Here is a 17,560-nt window from a genome sequence, read left to right on the forward strand (position 1 = left end):
GAGGACTGAAGTGTACTTGTGTAACGTCTCGAATTTTTGCCAACTAGGGAGCTGGACGTCATTGGCCGTTACCTTTGATTTCTTGACTTGAGTGCATATCCGTGTCTGTATTCGCACATGTTTGGGACCAAAATGAGTGATCTTGGATCCACCAAAACCGCCCAATTGAGTGAAATTTGAGAATTTTGAAGAACATGGGCGGGAAGGTTCAGTTGAACCGAGTAGACCTCGGTTGCACTAAGCAAACTGGGACAGCAATCCTCAGTTGCACTGAGTAAACATCGAGCAACTGAGTAAATCTATACAGCAGGGTTCGGTTGCACCAAGTGGGACTCGGGTGAACCGAGTAACCCTGTTCAGCAATATTTTACATGTTTAAATTTTGATAGTTTCAGTGTACTGACTTCAAAATTCCATATCTTTTGTTTTACAACTCCAATTGAGGTGATTCAAAAGCCATATTGAATCTTGATTAGTTTAGTTTTATAATAAAATAAAATAAAAACATCAAAATAAGGTTAATTTTAGGATGTTTTAGAAACTGTACTAAAAAATCTTAGTTTTAGACAACTAGTACTTACGGAAGTTTTAAAATTTTTCTAGAACTCAAAATGAGACAAAATTTGGTGGGGATAAATAAAACTTGATGAATAATCACTAGAAAATAATGAAAGTAATATAGTAACTAAAAATGCCAAAAATATTATATGAAATAGAACTGTTGAAATTGAAAATTTCTGCAACTACACGTTGTTGATGGGTTGCGCATATCTTTTCATCTTAGAGTTTTTGTGTTCAGTGTCTTCTTAAAATTGCCCTAATCATACCAGAAATCATCCAGTGTAGTTAAATTTGGATTTTCTATTTTTAGTATATTTTATTAATTAGGGTAATTTCTAGTGTAGTTGAATTAGGGTTCTTAATTTGGGTGGTTAGAGGCGAATCATTATTTCCCTAATTGCGAATAAGCCATGCTATGAAATTAGCTAATCCAAACTCTAGTTGCCGTGCACAAGAAATCTTGCCGCCCAGTTCATTTCAAAAATGTCCTAATTAACCAAACAAGCCCTAAACCACTTGTTAGTGGGCTACTAAACCCGAGACTATATAAAGATGTTCGTCTTAGTTGGCTGATATCCATCATGGGACATCAAGCCAAGATCATGTCTCGAATCGCACAACTTGAACTTAGAAGTTCAGTGCTTGAGATGTGAATATTCCTGACCAAATTTGGTCTTTGCCAAAGTTGTGGCTTTTGGACCGTTAGATCGTGACCAAATTTAGAAAAATAACTTAAGTTATTACCCTTCTCACATCTGTATAGTAATAGACCCGATCGACACTCGATGACTATCATTCTGGGTTAGGGCCTTCCTAGTTGATCGGCATGTCCGATCATGGGATGGTTGAATCCAGACATAGATCACCTATTGGGACACTTATCCCATGGCTTAAATTGACCTGTACACCTCTATGCAGGTTTCATTGATTGGAAACAACCCCCTACAGATTTAGTATAATAAATAAAAGGCCACTGGGGCCATTTTCATCACTTTTGGCTCAGTAAAAGAACCTCATTTGGACTCTCCCTCTCTTCATATGAATTTTTCCAAAGAGAATGAGAAAAAGGGAAAGAGAGGAAGAGAGGAAGAGAGGGAAGGGAGAAATGGTGGAGCCCAGTACTACACCTCACCGTCCAATCCCCGTGCTCGCCGCTTCATGCAAGATCCCGTCTCTATACCCAGTTTCATATCTTCCATGGATTAAATCCAAATGTTTCGGGTTAGATTCTCCACCCCTTGCTAGGTAAGAGGTTCCTTAGTTGTCCTTCTACCTTTTTTTTTTCGTTTCTTGTATTTTTTGAGCCATGAAAGTTACAAACCCCCTTTCGTTTACATCGATTCTCGCAAATCCTAATGTTAAGGTTGAGTATGTTAGGGTTTTGATTCTCAATTATCAATCGGATTGTTCAATACTCTTGAGGGAGTCGTAATCGGGCTTGACTCCATTAGGGTTTCGGTTGCACCGATTCCGAGTTCCGATTCATCGAACTGAGTTGTGTATCATTCTAATCGAGTTAGTTAAGCCATAAATTTCATTGTTTAACGCTTAATTATAACTAAATCCATATCATTAAAGATAGTCTTGTACTTTAATTTAAGTTTGAAGTATTTTTTCCAAATTCTCGACGCTAGGGCCGTATCCGAGTCAGGGATTTTGATTCTAAGGTGAAAATCTACCCTCAAGCTTTTACTTGCCATTTTATAATAATTAAATGTGTTGTTTGCTATTTGGTTAAAAACATGTTCGATGAAATGCTTGAATGACATAAAACTCTTAATATTATAATTCTTTGATGTTAAATGCTTAGAAATTCTAATATAATTGAATTGTGTTGTTGTGGTAGATCTAGTTTCGCAAATTATTTAAATATGTGGATAGCCCGCTTTAAAGAGGCTATCCCAGGCTTATACAGCCGACCGGAATTGAATACGGACGATCGACAGTAGTTGAAGTTACACGGGATGCTTTGCACCCAATGCCGGTTTGTCAGGGGTCATCCATAGTCAATCGCATTAGTCTAATGCAAGCTAGATCATTCTCGTGCTTGGTGATTATATAATATTCAATAGAATTAGGGATACCACTGTTGCCATTGATTTAGTCTAACCACAACCATTAGTGCGTTACGATCCCCAAAGACTCATGAGCCAGACATGGTGATATGGGATATCGTGTTCGAATTATCCGCCTATGCAATATTTGTACCCTATCCGACCAGGTCCCATTTTCGGTCATTTAAGATCAATGCGCGTGAATTACGCGTGCACGTGCTTAACAGTCACAAGATTACTATAGCTATGTACAACCGAATTTGAACAGCTAAGCAAACAATTAGCCAATGGTCAAAATTTGTATGAATACTAACAGATGTCAAAAGGCTAGAGAAAGTAAGGTCGTTGGAAGAATATGGAAGCAAAGAAGGAAGAAGCAGTTATAATAACCGTCAGATCGTGAGAAGCATCTAGAGTAGCAAAATAGCAGTATAAATAGAAAATTAAACAAGTTTAGAAATTGTCTCACACCAACCCAAACAAACATACAAATCAATTATCTTCAATTATCCTGTCAAATTTACATTCTTTAATATAAGAGCAGTCTTTATCAAGTAAATCATTTCCCTTAGCGTAACTATTTACTTTCTGCTTTTGTTGCTTACATTCCTTACCTTAATTTTTAACGTAAGTACATTACTTGGTAACCGTAGCTATAATCAGAGCACTTTCTAAAGGTCGATGGCAGTCGATCTTAATTTCCCTTTCTCGGTCCACTTCCCTCTGCATTAAGTCCTTTCATACGGAAGGCAAGGAGAAACCCATCATCAGAGGACGAACCCCACTCTTTGACTATCGCATGATCCATTTACACTTTGATCGAGTGGCAGAATAGGTGACCGATTTCCTCAGATCTCGGTCATACCCAATGTCTTCCTCCTTTGACGCTCAGGGTAATTGTTGTTCAGTTTGAATTAGAACCATGATCCCAATTATGGCATGCCCCTGCACTCAGTACCCGTGCTAGAGAGGATCGCCACAACCGCAGTGAAAACTATGAACCAAACTTCATTGCGAGATGACCCGAGGAATCACCTATTACATAGCATGAAAGCCCCAAAGCCTTTTATTTAAAACTGAGTGATCTTCCTTATGATCCAACGGTATGCCATGGATGAAGGGTGGAGAGGTGCAAAGAATTAAAAACTAACAGCCCCATGCTATAAACAGCAATGGGTTAAAACTAAACTAAAATAAAATAAAAGAATAAGTGTCCATGGTGGACGGATAAAAATAAGAGTTGTTTGGTTGTATTATCATGAGTACCAGAGCTCTTTTTCATTTACTGCTTTTATAAACTTCTAAGAGGCGGTGGCCTCCCGTAGTCTCTGATATCATGAAAGATCTGGATGTTAGGCTGTGCAAATCTCTGTGATTTTTCTACGTAATGGTAACTATTACATATGGCCATGTGTACAAGGGAGACTCTTGCTCTAGATTGTGTGTTGACCAGAGTCTTCGTGTCTCTGGACTTCTATAGTAAAAAGTTGATGGAGTCTTATGTCACTTGGTTGTGGCATCGGTAGAGAGTTGCTTTTGGCAAAGCTCTAGCATTTAGTGCTAGATAGAAATCTTCTTTAATAAGATTCTAGCATTTTAATGCTTGAAGAGAGAGAGAGAGAGAGAGAGAGAGAGAGATCTACTTTAATGAGACTCTTGCTTTTTACAGAGAGTAATTTTGATAGATCTTAGCATTTAATGCTCTCTTAAATGCACATCGCTAACTCCTCTTTGAAGTCATATACACCACATGTGACACGACTATCATGTGGCATCTCCTAGATCATTTGATCTAGGCACATCGAATCAAGTGTAAAAAATGCTCTTGATCCGCGAGTAGGATTTAAACCATCATTTAGTATATCGTGTTGACACATGGCAGCATCTCATTGGTCCACGTAAGTGTACCGATAATAGGTATAAACAATGCCCCCACATCTCTTTACACTTAGAGAATGTGAAGAGATGTTAAATAATAGTTTTTAGTTTTTTCTCTTATTTTCCACTATTCATGGTCATTTTATTATTCAAGGTCAATATTATTCACCGGTCACTATTCATTGGCCACTGTTCACGGTCGACACTATTTATTCGGGCATTATTCACGCAGATATTGTTCATTTGGCCGACAACACTATTCACTGGCCGATTTTCCTATTCATCTAGCTAATGTCACAATTCACCCGTGCACTATTCATGTGGCACTATTCACTCAGGTATTGTTCATCCGACTGGCAACACTATTCACCCATTGATTTTATTATTCATTTAGTTAGTGACTCTATTCATTCATTCACTATTCACGCGGGTACTATTCATGAGCCACTATTCACCAGTGCACTATTCATCCGGTCAATGACACTATTCATCGGCCATTATTCATAACCTTTTTTTAGGTGCCAACAACATGAAAAGTTGCCCCCTGAGCTATTCAACACCTGTAAAGTAAAGTTGTGGCACCAAGCATGAGAGGTTGCCCCCGAGCTGGTCGACAACATCATAATATTGTTCCCCATAGTATGATTTATGGGGGGTCATATTGGTCGTATTGGCCGTATGGTCGGCCACTGGTTGTCGTATTTTTCAATCAGTTTGAGAAACAACAATCTAATTTAATCAACTAAACCTCAATTATGCCTTAGTCATTCTTCTTAAGCCTGTATTAATTGGAAAATAATACCTTAAGCCAATTTTTAAAAGGTATTCTTATTTCCATTGACCTTTCAATGTGCTGCATCACCTTTCTCCATAATTTTGAAATTCGTACTTTTCTCCATAATTCTGAAGTTCATTGTATAGAAGTGAAAATTTCATTTATGAGTATGCATATGTTGTTTAAAGCGCATGTAATCTCTAGTGAATTGTTGTTGGAGGATAATCCAGACTCATGGATTGCAGATGTCGAGAGATGGTTGTCTTTTGTACTTGTCTTCCTTGATTTTTTGGGTTCTTCCTAAATTTAAATCTTCGAACCATATTGCTAAACAGTTAAACTTCCAATTGCAAACTAGTCCTACCGGGCATGCCAAAAATATATTTTTGGGTTCAACTCAATCAAATTGGGCCACACGCATGGGCGAGAGCCTGGATTGAGTTTTCGTGTGTGAGTATGATGCGCGAGCATACCAGAGTTTGCATGACTCAAAGGTTGATTAAATTATTAGTGTCCCCAGCACCGAGATAGAAAAATTAAAGACCAAGATCAAAGATCCAAAGTCTTCTCAACCACCAATATTGCGTTCCGTTTAGGTGATCTGTGAAAGGAAATAAGAATAATCCTTTTGAATGAGTTTTTCCCCTTATGACAATAGACTTGCATCTAAGGACTTACGGACTTGTTCTTTAAGCGTGATTCACGATCGAAATTTAACAATATAAAAACAATGGAGGAATGGGATGTAAGCTGAACGTGTTCTTCTATTAATGATTTTTTTACAATAATGGTACTCACGATTAGCTCAGGGGACAACGATTCACTTGTTGCCCAATCGGGACTGAGCTTTATAGTGGGACGGTCGCATATAGTGGGACGGTCGTGATATGCGAGATGGTTGTCTATTCGTTGCTCAATCATAACTAGGCCTCGTGGTGAGATGACCGATGGAGAGCGGACCTTCGACAATCTGATCGTTGCTCAATCAGAACCGGGAATCATGGTGAGATGGCCGGTGAGAAGACAACATGTTCGTGCTCTTGATTGAAACCAAGCACGTAGCGAGATTGTCATGAATCGGCTATCCGTTTGTCGTCTTGTATGGACCAAACTTCGTAGTAAGATGGCTAGTAGAATCATCTAGTATGTACCAGGAAAGCCCCACAACATTCCATTCAAAACTGAGCAATCTTCTTTATGATCCAGTAGTATGTCATGGATGAAGGGTGGAGAGATATTAAGAACTAAAAACTAACGGCCCCATGTTATGAATAACAATTGGGCTGAAACTATATGGATTTGAAAAGACAATAATAAATGTCCATGGTGGATGGATAAAATAAGAGTTGTTTAGTTGTATTGGCATGAGGCCACAAGATCTTCTTCATTTGTTGCTTTTATAAACTTCTGAGAGGCGGTGACCTTACGTAGTTTCCAACATTGTGAAAGCCTGGACATTCAGGTTTGCAAATCTCCTTGACTCTCCTATGTTAGGGCATCCTATTGCATATGGCCACATGTACAAGGGAAACTCTCGCTTTGTATCGTGCATTAGTCGAAGGCTTCATGTCTCTGGTAGAAAATTGTTGGAGTCTTTTTGTCACTTAGTCGTGGCATCGGTGGAGAGTTTCTTTTGACAAAGCTCTTCTTTGATAGGATTCGAGCATTTAATGCTTGGAAAGAGTGAGAGTTGCTTCAATGAGGTTATCGCTTTTTACATATATAGAGTACTTTTGATAGATATATGCCATTTAATGCTCTCTAAAATGCATGTCTCTAGTTCTTCTTTAAAGTCATCTATATTACATGGCCATGGCTGTCATATGGCGTCTCCTTAGACAGTTTGATCCGGCCGAGTCAAATCATATGTAAACAATGCTCTTAACCTTTGAGTAGATTAATTTTGCCCACCATATAATGTATAGTACCAACACATGGTGATATCTCAATGATTTATGTAAGTATATCAAAAACAGGTATAAACAAACTATGTTATTACATGGGATCCCAAGACGTGGGTGGGACCTCACCGTAGGGCCACGACATTATATACATAATACAACTATCTATCTTGCCAACTTATTTTAGAAAACTGGTCAAAAACTAAATCAGATCTAAATTTCAGGTTTTCCACATCCGCAAGAAACACTAGTCATTGGTCATTAAAAGCTTTTTAGAGTTACAAAAGTTTTGCATCAAGCTGATATTTGTGTTTATGGTGCCCGCTCAGTGACTACACATTCGCGTGTTATGGTCTATTTAGGAATGGTTTCTGCTTTATTTTTAGATAAATAGCTAAATTAGTTTGGAAAATCGGATGGGAGCGGAGTTATAATATAACGCGTACATTGAGGTGGGCCCACAGTCAGGGCCCCACAATCCCGAGTTGCTGCTAATACGCATCATTCAATATGGTACATGAATGTAACATTGCATAGCAGTCAGGCTTGTTTTTGTAAACATTTTTTATTTTACTAAATAACTGTGCTGATGTCAGCGCAGATGACGTGGCCCAATTAAATTCCAGAAACAGAAAATCCCTATGCGCTGGAAACAGAAGATCTGGATTCCTAACCTAACCCCTAATCTCAATATAAAGTAGTCTAAATTGGTCAAGGGCCATACACCACAAGATAAGGTGGTGTATGTGCTATTCCCCCGATGGCTTTCTCTCTCCCACTCTCTCTCCTCATACTCTTCCTCTCTCTTCTGGCCTTCAAGCTCCTCCTATGGCGCAGATACAAGCTCCCTCCGGGCCCCAAGCCCTGGCCCGTTGTTGGGAACCTCTACGACATAAAGCCAGTGAAGTTTCGGTGCTTCGCGGCGTGGGCCAGCACGTATGGGCCCATCATATCCGTGTGGTTCGGATCGACTTTGAACGTTGTCGTGTCGAGCTCTGAAATGGCTAAGGAAGTGCTCAAGGATAATGATCAAATGCTGGCTGATAGGCCGAGGAGGAAAGTGGCCGAGCTGTTTAGTAGGAATGGCCAGGATCTGATATGGGCTGATTATGGGCCCCATTACGTTAAGGTGAGGAAGGTTTGTCAGGTGGAGCTGTTCACTCCAAAGAGGCTTGAGGCACTCAGGTCCGTCAGAGAGGATGAAGTGACGGCTATGATTGAAACCATCTTTAGAGACTGCACCAAGCCGGGTATGTGTACGTAGGACCTCTCTCTCTCTCTTAAAATCCAGACTGTCCAAATGGGTGGATGGAGCATACCTGAAAGAAAATTGCAATGGGAAATTAATATTAACTATCTTATTTCTTTTGTTTGAATTTGGACCGTTGAATATTTTACTTTTAGCGATTCATTTTATATGTGCTGATCAGATGGTTAGGATTTCTGGGTCAGTGTGATTTTCAAGATATGCTACGTCCATAAGGGGACCCACAGCTTGGACGGTCTGGATTGCTGTACTATAATGGCACATTTGTTCGGTGGATGAATCTCCACCAACTTTAGATGGTGCAAAACTAACACTGTACTGTAACCCAACAAATCTATTGAAGTCTTTTTGGAGGGCGGCTTCGGTGGATCCCCGGATCTGCCGAGGTGCGTGGGACCACGGACTGTGGGGCCCACGTTGATGTATGTGACTACATCCACACCATCCATCCATATTGAAATCTCATTTTAGTACATGATTCAAAAAATGAAGTAGATCTAAATCTCAGATGGACCATAGTACAAGGAACAGTAGTAAGTAACCATTAAAAGCGTCTTGTGAGCAACAAAAGGTTTGAATCAAGATGATATTTATGTGGGCTCTTCAAATAGGTCTTTATGACTTTATCAACGGGTTGGATGGTAAATAAACATTCCGGTGGACTTTATAAAGTTTTTAATGGTGGGTATTTAATCAAGACTGTTTCTTATGATGTGGTCCATCTAATAATAATATCTAATTCATTTTTTAGAACATGCCCTAAAATTAGCTTTGAAACTGGTTGGACAGTGTGGATTTAAGTTACATGTATCACTGTGAGCCCCACAGTCAGCATCCCTGCCCTGAAAAAAAAAAGGCAGATGAAACGCGTTGGCTGCCACTTCCGGGTCGCATGTAATTTCTTAGCATTTCCTTCCACGTGGCCCTTAGACGACTTCACTTACTACTACGTAGCAATAATTGCACTTAAAAAAATAAAAATAAACTGACCATTGATATTGGGAGGAGAGTCATTGAAAATGTTATTTTCAAGGGGTCACATTCGTCTACACATGAAGATTGTCAGAATGAGCCATTGAAAATGTTATTTTCAAGGGTTTATAAGTTTCTGTTATGATTGTAAACCATCACAGCATGTGGGTCCTAACAAAATGACAGATTTTAGCTATGTTTAGTCGCGACAAAGGGAAAAAGCCCTCTGGGAGCTCAAAAGATATCGTTGAAATTTACATACCTGCCTACCACACCAGATGAAACGTCATTTTCCTCCCATTTGAGCTGATTCCTCTTCTTTTTCTTTTATGTATAAAATCAAACCAAAAACCTAAAACATGAGCTAAACGAAAATTCGTAGAATATGTAGAAAACCCAATAAAAAATTTTATTTTTCAATAAAAATATGTTTTTTACAGTTTTAGATTTAGGATTTTTTTTTATTTTATTTTTTTTCCCTCGTTGAGCCAGCACACGTGCGGAGCGATGGGGACAGGAAGATGCTCCCATGCTTCCAGATTCTCATGAGACAGTGTGGCATTTGAATAGGAATGAGTCTTACAGAGTGAAAGAGGCGAAATTTGAGGAAAAAATATATTTAGGGGGCGTTTGACAGAGGGTATTAGATGGAATTAGTTGGGATGGAATTGCATTTGGTCTGTGCGATTAGCATTTGGAGAGGATAGGAAAGCTTAGGATTGGGTGTGACAGAATTGCATTTGATCCCATGAAATTGCATTTCGTCCTATGCAGGATTTTCATGGATTTTGAAATCCAATACACATTTGGCCCCATATTGATGCATGCGTTTATCCATGCCGTCTATCCATATACACTGTTTAGAGGTGACATTCTAGTTATATATGTCAATTTGGTCCATTGATTACAATTTCATGGTCCACCAAACATGATTTTACTTAATGGGGTGTTTCCCCGCAGCAAAATTTTTATCCCAGACATAAAAGTGAATGGATTGGATGGCTCCAATACCATGGTACAGACATGCAATCATTGTGCAATAATGATGTTAATCTCATGTAATACAATTCAATATCATTCAATTCAACGGACCAAATATACCCTTAAATTTTAAACTTTTGAAAATGTTACGAGCGAGCGAGCGAGCGAAAGACGGTTAAGTCCAAGCCCAGCCCGCTTGTGAGAAATGAGCTCTAATTTTAAGTCCGAACCCACCCACAAGGTAGATACTCTAGCAAAGCCCAGCCCGAGGCGGGCCAAGCTTGAAAGCCCGCAAGCCATCCCGGCCAACTGACAAAAGTACAAATCAATAACTACTATGTTTTAATGATATTCAATCTGTCCATCATGTGTGTCCCCTAATGTTGCCCTTGGTGAGCCATACATTGAGGCAGGCCAAACCACAGGGAAGACTTACAGATTGGATGTGAGATCATCGTTTCTTTATGTACCATCTAATTAATTTAGAAGATGTATCCGATCAGGATGTATGGAAATTGAAATAATTAGGTCATTTCAAACTTTAAGTAAGCCATGTGACACATGATTTTTGTGGTTTTAATCATGACTTTAAATGTTGTGGCCAACAAGAGAATAGAAGGGGGATAACCTAAATTGGGTGGTGACATGCTATGGGGCCCACCGTGATGTATATGTTTTATATCAATGTCATACATTCGTTTTGCCACCTCATTTTAGGGCATGATCATAAAAACAGAACATTGCCGAAGCTCAAGTGGACCACGTTATGAGAAAGAGTGGGGATTAATACACCCAACTTGTGTTTATAGGCTCAAGTGTTTATATGCCACCCAACTTGTTGATAAGGTCACATAGACCTAAATGGAGGGAAAACACAAATATCAGCTTGATTCAAAACTTTTGTGGCCCCATGAAGTTTTTTAGTGTCCGCTTGATCTTTTGATGTACTTCATTTTTTGAATCATTTCTGAAAAATGAGCTGGCAAAACAAATACACAATGCGGATAAAACACATACTTTGTGGTGGACCCATAGCACTTAGGTGGTGCTGAGCAACCATCCAATCCGCTGGTGGAGTCAACAAGATATGGATTGCCTGGTAGGATTTGATTGGGCTGCATGCCACTGCTTGAAAATATCTCTATTGCCTACTATGATTTGATTGGTGTATGTACCATTGTTAGAGACCACCTAGCCAAGTACATATTCCGCCTTGGACAACTTTCAAGCTTTGCATAAGCTCCCATTTTAGACTTAAATTTTCATTTTTATCAACAACACGTAGCTCAATCAAATCTCACCATGTAGGATGAATTGAACATTAGTGAAACAACATTAACAAACTCAAAATGCATAAATGCAAGTTAGGTATAACCAACAAGTGACTGCCAAGTGCGATTAGCACATGTCTGACGCAAGGATGAACGTGATGAGGATAACTACTCCGAATCCACGGAGCTTCTCTGGAATCCTCACAGAGACTTCTCGAATCCACGAGGAAAGAAAGCAGAAAATAAAAATAAATTCTAAGAAATTCAAAATTGATTAATTCCTCCATAAAAACGAGTTCACAACCCTTTAAATAGGGGTACCAAGCAATGGGAAAGAAATTAGAATCAAACTACAACTCAAACTCCTAGAATCCGCGACTTACTATAAATAGTAAACTTAACTATTTATAAACGGTCGTGATGTCTACTAGTGGGCAAGGTTTTCGGCCGAAAATAGTAAGTGTCCTATTTGGCTTCACCAAACCGTTCTCCTAATTATTCTAAGCTCTTTTCACGTTGGGCGCAACTCCTAAAGCCCGACGGATGAAGAGTTATAATCAAACTAAAATTTACTATTTATAGTAAAAACGAAATTAAAATAGGGAAACGACCGTCGATCCAGGGGTTTTTCGCAATTTCGGGCTGCGCAACCCAGCATAGCAGGGTTGGTTGGCTTCGGTAGCTCGTTCTACTCCAAAATCATATATTTTAAGTTAGATAACTCATTCCGGATTGCAAGATACGCCCGATTTAAGGTTCGATGGTCTGGATCACTTCTATCGTCGACCGGGCCTTTTCTAATCCATCTTGGCCATGTAACTGTACGCGACCCACTCTACATCAATGTCCAAGTACAATGATGTGACCATTTTGGGTGCACCCTTCCACACATCTGTGTTAAGGTTGGTATGCCTTTAATGATGCCAGTGGTGGGGAGCACGTGTACCAGCCAACCTATTTCAATCCAGATGGGAACTGAGTACAACCTTTGATACATAGGCACTAAGAAATCTGTACATAAATGAATGTAAAGTAACCCAAATTAATTGCCAATATTGGTTTGGTTGAAAAATCCTAAGGTTTGGGCACTATACGCTTATTTCTTGAAATGTCCACGCATGCTGCATAATAAGAATTCATAGTGCAGAGATAGACAAGGATAACAAGTAGAAATCCTAAATTCATCTCACAACTGTTATGGTAGATAAGGATAATGGTTATTTTGCGGAATTCACTATTTTTCATTATTTTAAATAGTGGTTATTAGGATTAGTCCATAGGGCTTTCTGGCTAAGCTTGGGCTCAAAGACTTCACCAAAGGTGCCGGCTCAAGCCCAAGCATTAAGCATGTTAATTAATCGGGCTGAGCTCAGGCTAAGTATGAGAACCTTTTAGCTCGGCCTAGCTGGATTAAGGTTTTAAGAGCATTTGTGTCAATATCATCCATGTTGCAAATATCTATAATCATACTAGATCTTGCACAAAAGAGAGTAGTTGGGCTTGGGCATGGGCATGGGCTTAGGCTTGAGCTCAAGCAAGACTCAGCCCTAGCCATGCATAATCATCATGGGTCGGGCGAGCTTTTTAGTTATGGCCTCTCATGGGTCGAAGATGGGCTTTGGCTGAAATTTTACTTTGCGGGCCAAGCTTGAACAAACCTCGGCCCGGCCCTAATCTACCTTGTTGATTGTGGCACATGTTGTTTAATTACAGGCTCGTTTGAATTCCACCAAATAAGTTACTTTTTCTACTTAATGCAATAGATAAATAACTTATTTGAGATAAGTTTGGTTTATGATTAATTATAAGTAATTTTTTGATTTAAAGTTATTTGATCACTTCAGCTTAATAAGTAGAAACCAAGATAAGTTACTCGAGGCATAAGTAGCTTATCTTAAGTAACTTACTATCCAAACATCCTTTCGGGAATCCAATTTCTTTTACCCTTAGCCTGTTTGGACACAAGGAATTCAAAGTATAGACATGGATAACTGTAATAAGTATGTTTTTTCAGCAATGTTCATCGGTGGATCCTCAAACGGAAGTCTGGTTGGATATTAGGCAGAAATCAAATTTTCATTAGAAAATGGTCATCTTGTGTGTAGAGTCAAATGTAAATAAGTAATTTTATTATTACAATGTACAATTCATGATTTTTTTTGCAATTCAAACCGTCCTACCTTGTATGCCATTTGACATACACACATGTGCGAAAATGCCATTTAAACGGAGAGAGCTAATGAATCATGTTACTTCACAGGCAACCATGGGAAGAGCATGGCAGCTAGAGACTTCCTAACACCAGTATCCTTCAACAACATAACGAGATTGGCCTTGGGGAAGCGATTGATGGACGCGGAGGGGAGGATGGATGATCAAGGCAAGGAGCTCAAGTCAATTGTCACCGACGGCAATATCAAGTTCGGCGGGTCCTTTCCCTTAACTGAGCACGTCCCGTGGCTCAAATTCTTCAACAGGACCGACGAAGTGGCACTAGAGAAACATGAGGCCCGTAGAGATCGACTCACTAAAGCCATCATGGACGAGCACACACAAGCTCGTCTAAAAAATGGCGCCAAGCATCACTTTGTCGATGCCCTCCTAACCCTACAGGATCAATACAAACTCAGCGACGACACCATCATTGGCCTACTATGGGTGAGTCACTGGCTAACTATCTTATGATATATAGCAATGCATGATCACCTTGCAAGATATCCATCATAAACTACTTTGCATAGTAGTCCTGGAAACTCGGAAACTCGACACAAAACCTGGCCAAGTCAGCTCAACTCGACAAGAAATCAATATATATTTGCTATGAAACTCACTAGCAAGATTTGATTGAGACTCAGTCTCACCAATCGAGTCGGCGCGCCTACTTGGTCGGCATGACATGACTTGAACCAAGTCACTCACTGAGTTCGATATTGGAGTCGAGTCCAACTCAACCCTACCGAGTTGGATAACGAGTCGAGTTTGTTCAGTTTTTAAGCTATGCTTTCACAAGTTACCAGCTACCTTTGTGTATTTTTTATGTGCGTATCTGGGCTGGACCATGATCTATCTAAGCCTGGACTATGGAGTAACAATTGTATTATAGACTGTGCATGGCCTGATGGTTAAGAATCAGGGCCTTGTCCTATAGCAGCCCGCTAATCCGCTGACGAACCTAGCCGTTTGATAGACTGAAAAATAAACTCTGAAAAATAATTTAAGTGCTGAATTGTAATGTTGAAATAACTTGGGGTTATTTCAGTTAAAAGTGAAAAATAATAATAATAATAATGCACCACAAGCTAAGTAGGAGAGTCAACAACATCACTTCAATTCTAGAAATGTTAGCTTCGGCGCCCTTCTTGTCTGCTTAAATTGATGTGAATGACCGTGACAACTCTCCAAATCCTTTGAAGTCTTACTAGATATGTCATTCAAACAAAGTTCTTTCATCCTAATTAACATCATTTATGAGGAGCCGAACGACAAGGCCTCCTACTCAAATAAAGATGTCTCCGACGTGACTTTTCAGCATTAAGTGAAGCATTGGGTAAAAGGAAAGGGAGCTGAGAAAATGGTCCATATTTTTTCAATGAAAATTAATTAAGCACTTAATAAATTTGATTTATAATCATATTTTTTCAATAAAACTTAATTTAAACATTTAATAAATTAAAATTTTCATAATAAGTTATAAAAAATTATTGAAAATATCAAATTTTAGTGAAAAGTACAGAAAATAAATTTTATCAAATGACCACCCTTTAGTTGGGCTAGCCCAGCCATATGAAGTAAGCTGTTGTGCTTGATAACTCGGCCCAAATCAGCTCTAGGCCCATCTAACATCATGCAACTAGCCCTAATCACAGCCCACCTTGCCCCTTTTGCCCAAGTGACCGTTTGATAATGCTTATTTTAAGCACTTATACCGTTTATATCGTTTGGCAAATTTGAATTATAAAGTGTTTAAATTAATTTTTACCAAAAATATAGGTTTTTTTTTCAGCTAGATAAATAAATTGTACATACTACATATAAATAACTAATATTGAACCATCCAAATTGCCCCAACTTAGATGGACCACATTCCAAAACTATGCTGGTTTGGTTCTATTACTAGCCGGTTGGTGGTCATTTAATGGACGGCTACGATGGAAAACAGGTATAAAAATCCTAATTCAGTAAACAAGTGTCCACAAGTAGTTGGTTATGGTCGTTCAAAACCAAACTGATTTTGGGTTCAAACTTATTTTAGATTTTGTCATGTATACACACGTACGGTTTCTGAGCTCTTGTGTATCAACCATCACACTCTGCCAGTGTAGCAAACCGTTCTCTAATTATAAGTGTGCTAATCAGGCAGTTAAATTCGTTGCTCTCCTCACCCAACTTCCTTTACTGACCAAAACACTTCCTTTCCATTAATTGAAATTTCCATAGGACATGATATCTGCTGGCATGGATACAACAGTCATAGTAGTGGAGTGGGCCATGGCAGAGCTGATCAAGAACCCTAGAGTTCAACAAAAAGCCCAGGAGGAGCTGGACGCAGTGATCGGCTCCGATCATGTCATGACAGAAGCCGACTTCCCAAATCTCCCTTACTTACAATGCGTCGCCAAGGAGTCCCTGCGCTTACACCCGCCCACACCTCTCATGCTCCCCCACAAGGCTGCTAACCACGTCAAGCTCGGTGGCTACGACATCCCCAAGGGCTCGATCGTGCATGTCAATGTATGGGCCTTGGGTCGTGACCCAGCCGTCTGGAAGGATCCATTAGCATTCCGTCCCGAGCGTTTTCTCGAAGAAGATATCGACATGAAGGGTCATGACTTCCGCCTGTTGCCTTTCGGCGCAGGCCGGCGTGTGTGTCCTGGTGCCCAGCTAGGAATCAACTTGGTTCAATCGATGCTCGGCCACCTGTTACACCATTTCAACTGGGCCCCACCAGAAGGTGTTAAGGTAGATGATATCGACATGACGGAGCATCCCGGACTAGTGACTTTCATGCATACCCCACTTCAAGCCGTTCCGACCCCTAGATTGCCTGCTCATCTCTATAAGCGTTTCTAATTCTCTCTCTCTCTTTTCTATCTTTCATTTTAGTTTTCCACTGTCTTTGCTATGTGATGGGGCATAAATTACTTTATGACTATCGATGGATTTATGTTAGATGACTATTGAATGCAATCCACAATGCAAGCGTGTACGGTGACATTAATGATAGAAAATTTAATTAATGTGTGGACAATCTATACCATCCAAATGGGGTCAAGGCCCATTTATGTGGACCTCTGATTAATTGGCCACCTGACATTAGGGATTCCATCTGCAACAAGCCCCACACTTGGAAAATGGGATCTATTTGGAATGCTCAATGGTCTAGTCCAATTTTGGAGATCTATATGAGGATGATGGCAAGGGGATTAGGGGCCTGTTTGTTTTCTAATTACAAGGGTAATTGTCTAAAAAAAAAAAATAGTAATTTTGATCACTTACCTTCAAAAATGTGATGACATCAGTTACATTTGATGCCAGCGATTAGATTATATCATTGGTAGTTTCACAGGGGCATCACTATAAAAATGGGTCTTTCGGTGTTACATGTGTATTTACTCTCACTTTTTATGCCGCAATTTTCTCTTAACCAAATAACCTTAAAAGATAATAATGGCTCATTTACTTCGAATTAAACTGACAATTAAATAACAAAATAAGGCTAAGTTGTCAAGATAATAATAGCTCATTTATTTGAATTAAACCGTAAATTGAAAAACAAAATAAGCATTGGATGTCAAAGACCGCAAAAACCCCAATGTAAGCCTTGGATTTTTAATTGCTTGGCTCCTAGGAATAGAGTGTTAGAGTATTTAAAAATTACAATTTTTAGCATAGTTGTCTTT

The 17,560-nt window shown here is 39.4% G+C and overlaps 1 protein-coding gene across 1 annotated transcript; it reads left to right on the forward strand.

Annotated features, from left to right (window-relative positions):
• Window positions 1–7,887: 7,887 nt before the first annotated feature.
• LOC131227846 (p-coumarate 3-hydroxylase-like) lies at window positions 7,888–16,908 on the forward strand. Its single transcript, XM_058223672.1, has 3 exons — window positions 7,888–8,419; window positions 13,921–14,318; window positions 16,098–16,908. Exons 1-3 carry the CDS (start codon window positions 7,930–7,932, stop codon window positions 16,728–16,730), a joined length of 1,521 nt encoding a protein of 506 aa, XP_058079655.1. The 5' UTR covers window positions 7,888–7,929; the 3' UTR covers window positions 16,731–16,908.
• Window positions 16,909–17,560: the final 652 nt, after the last annotated feature.

This window comes from Magnolia sinica, chromosome 15 (assembly GCF_029962835.1).
Source record: "Magnolia sinica isolate HGM2019 chromosome 15, MsV1, whole genome shotgun sequence".
Classification (NCBI taxonomy): Eukaryota; Viridiplantae; Streptophyta; class Magnoliopsida; order Magnoliales; family Magnoliaceae; genus Magnolia; species Magnolia sinica.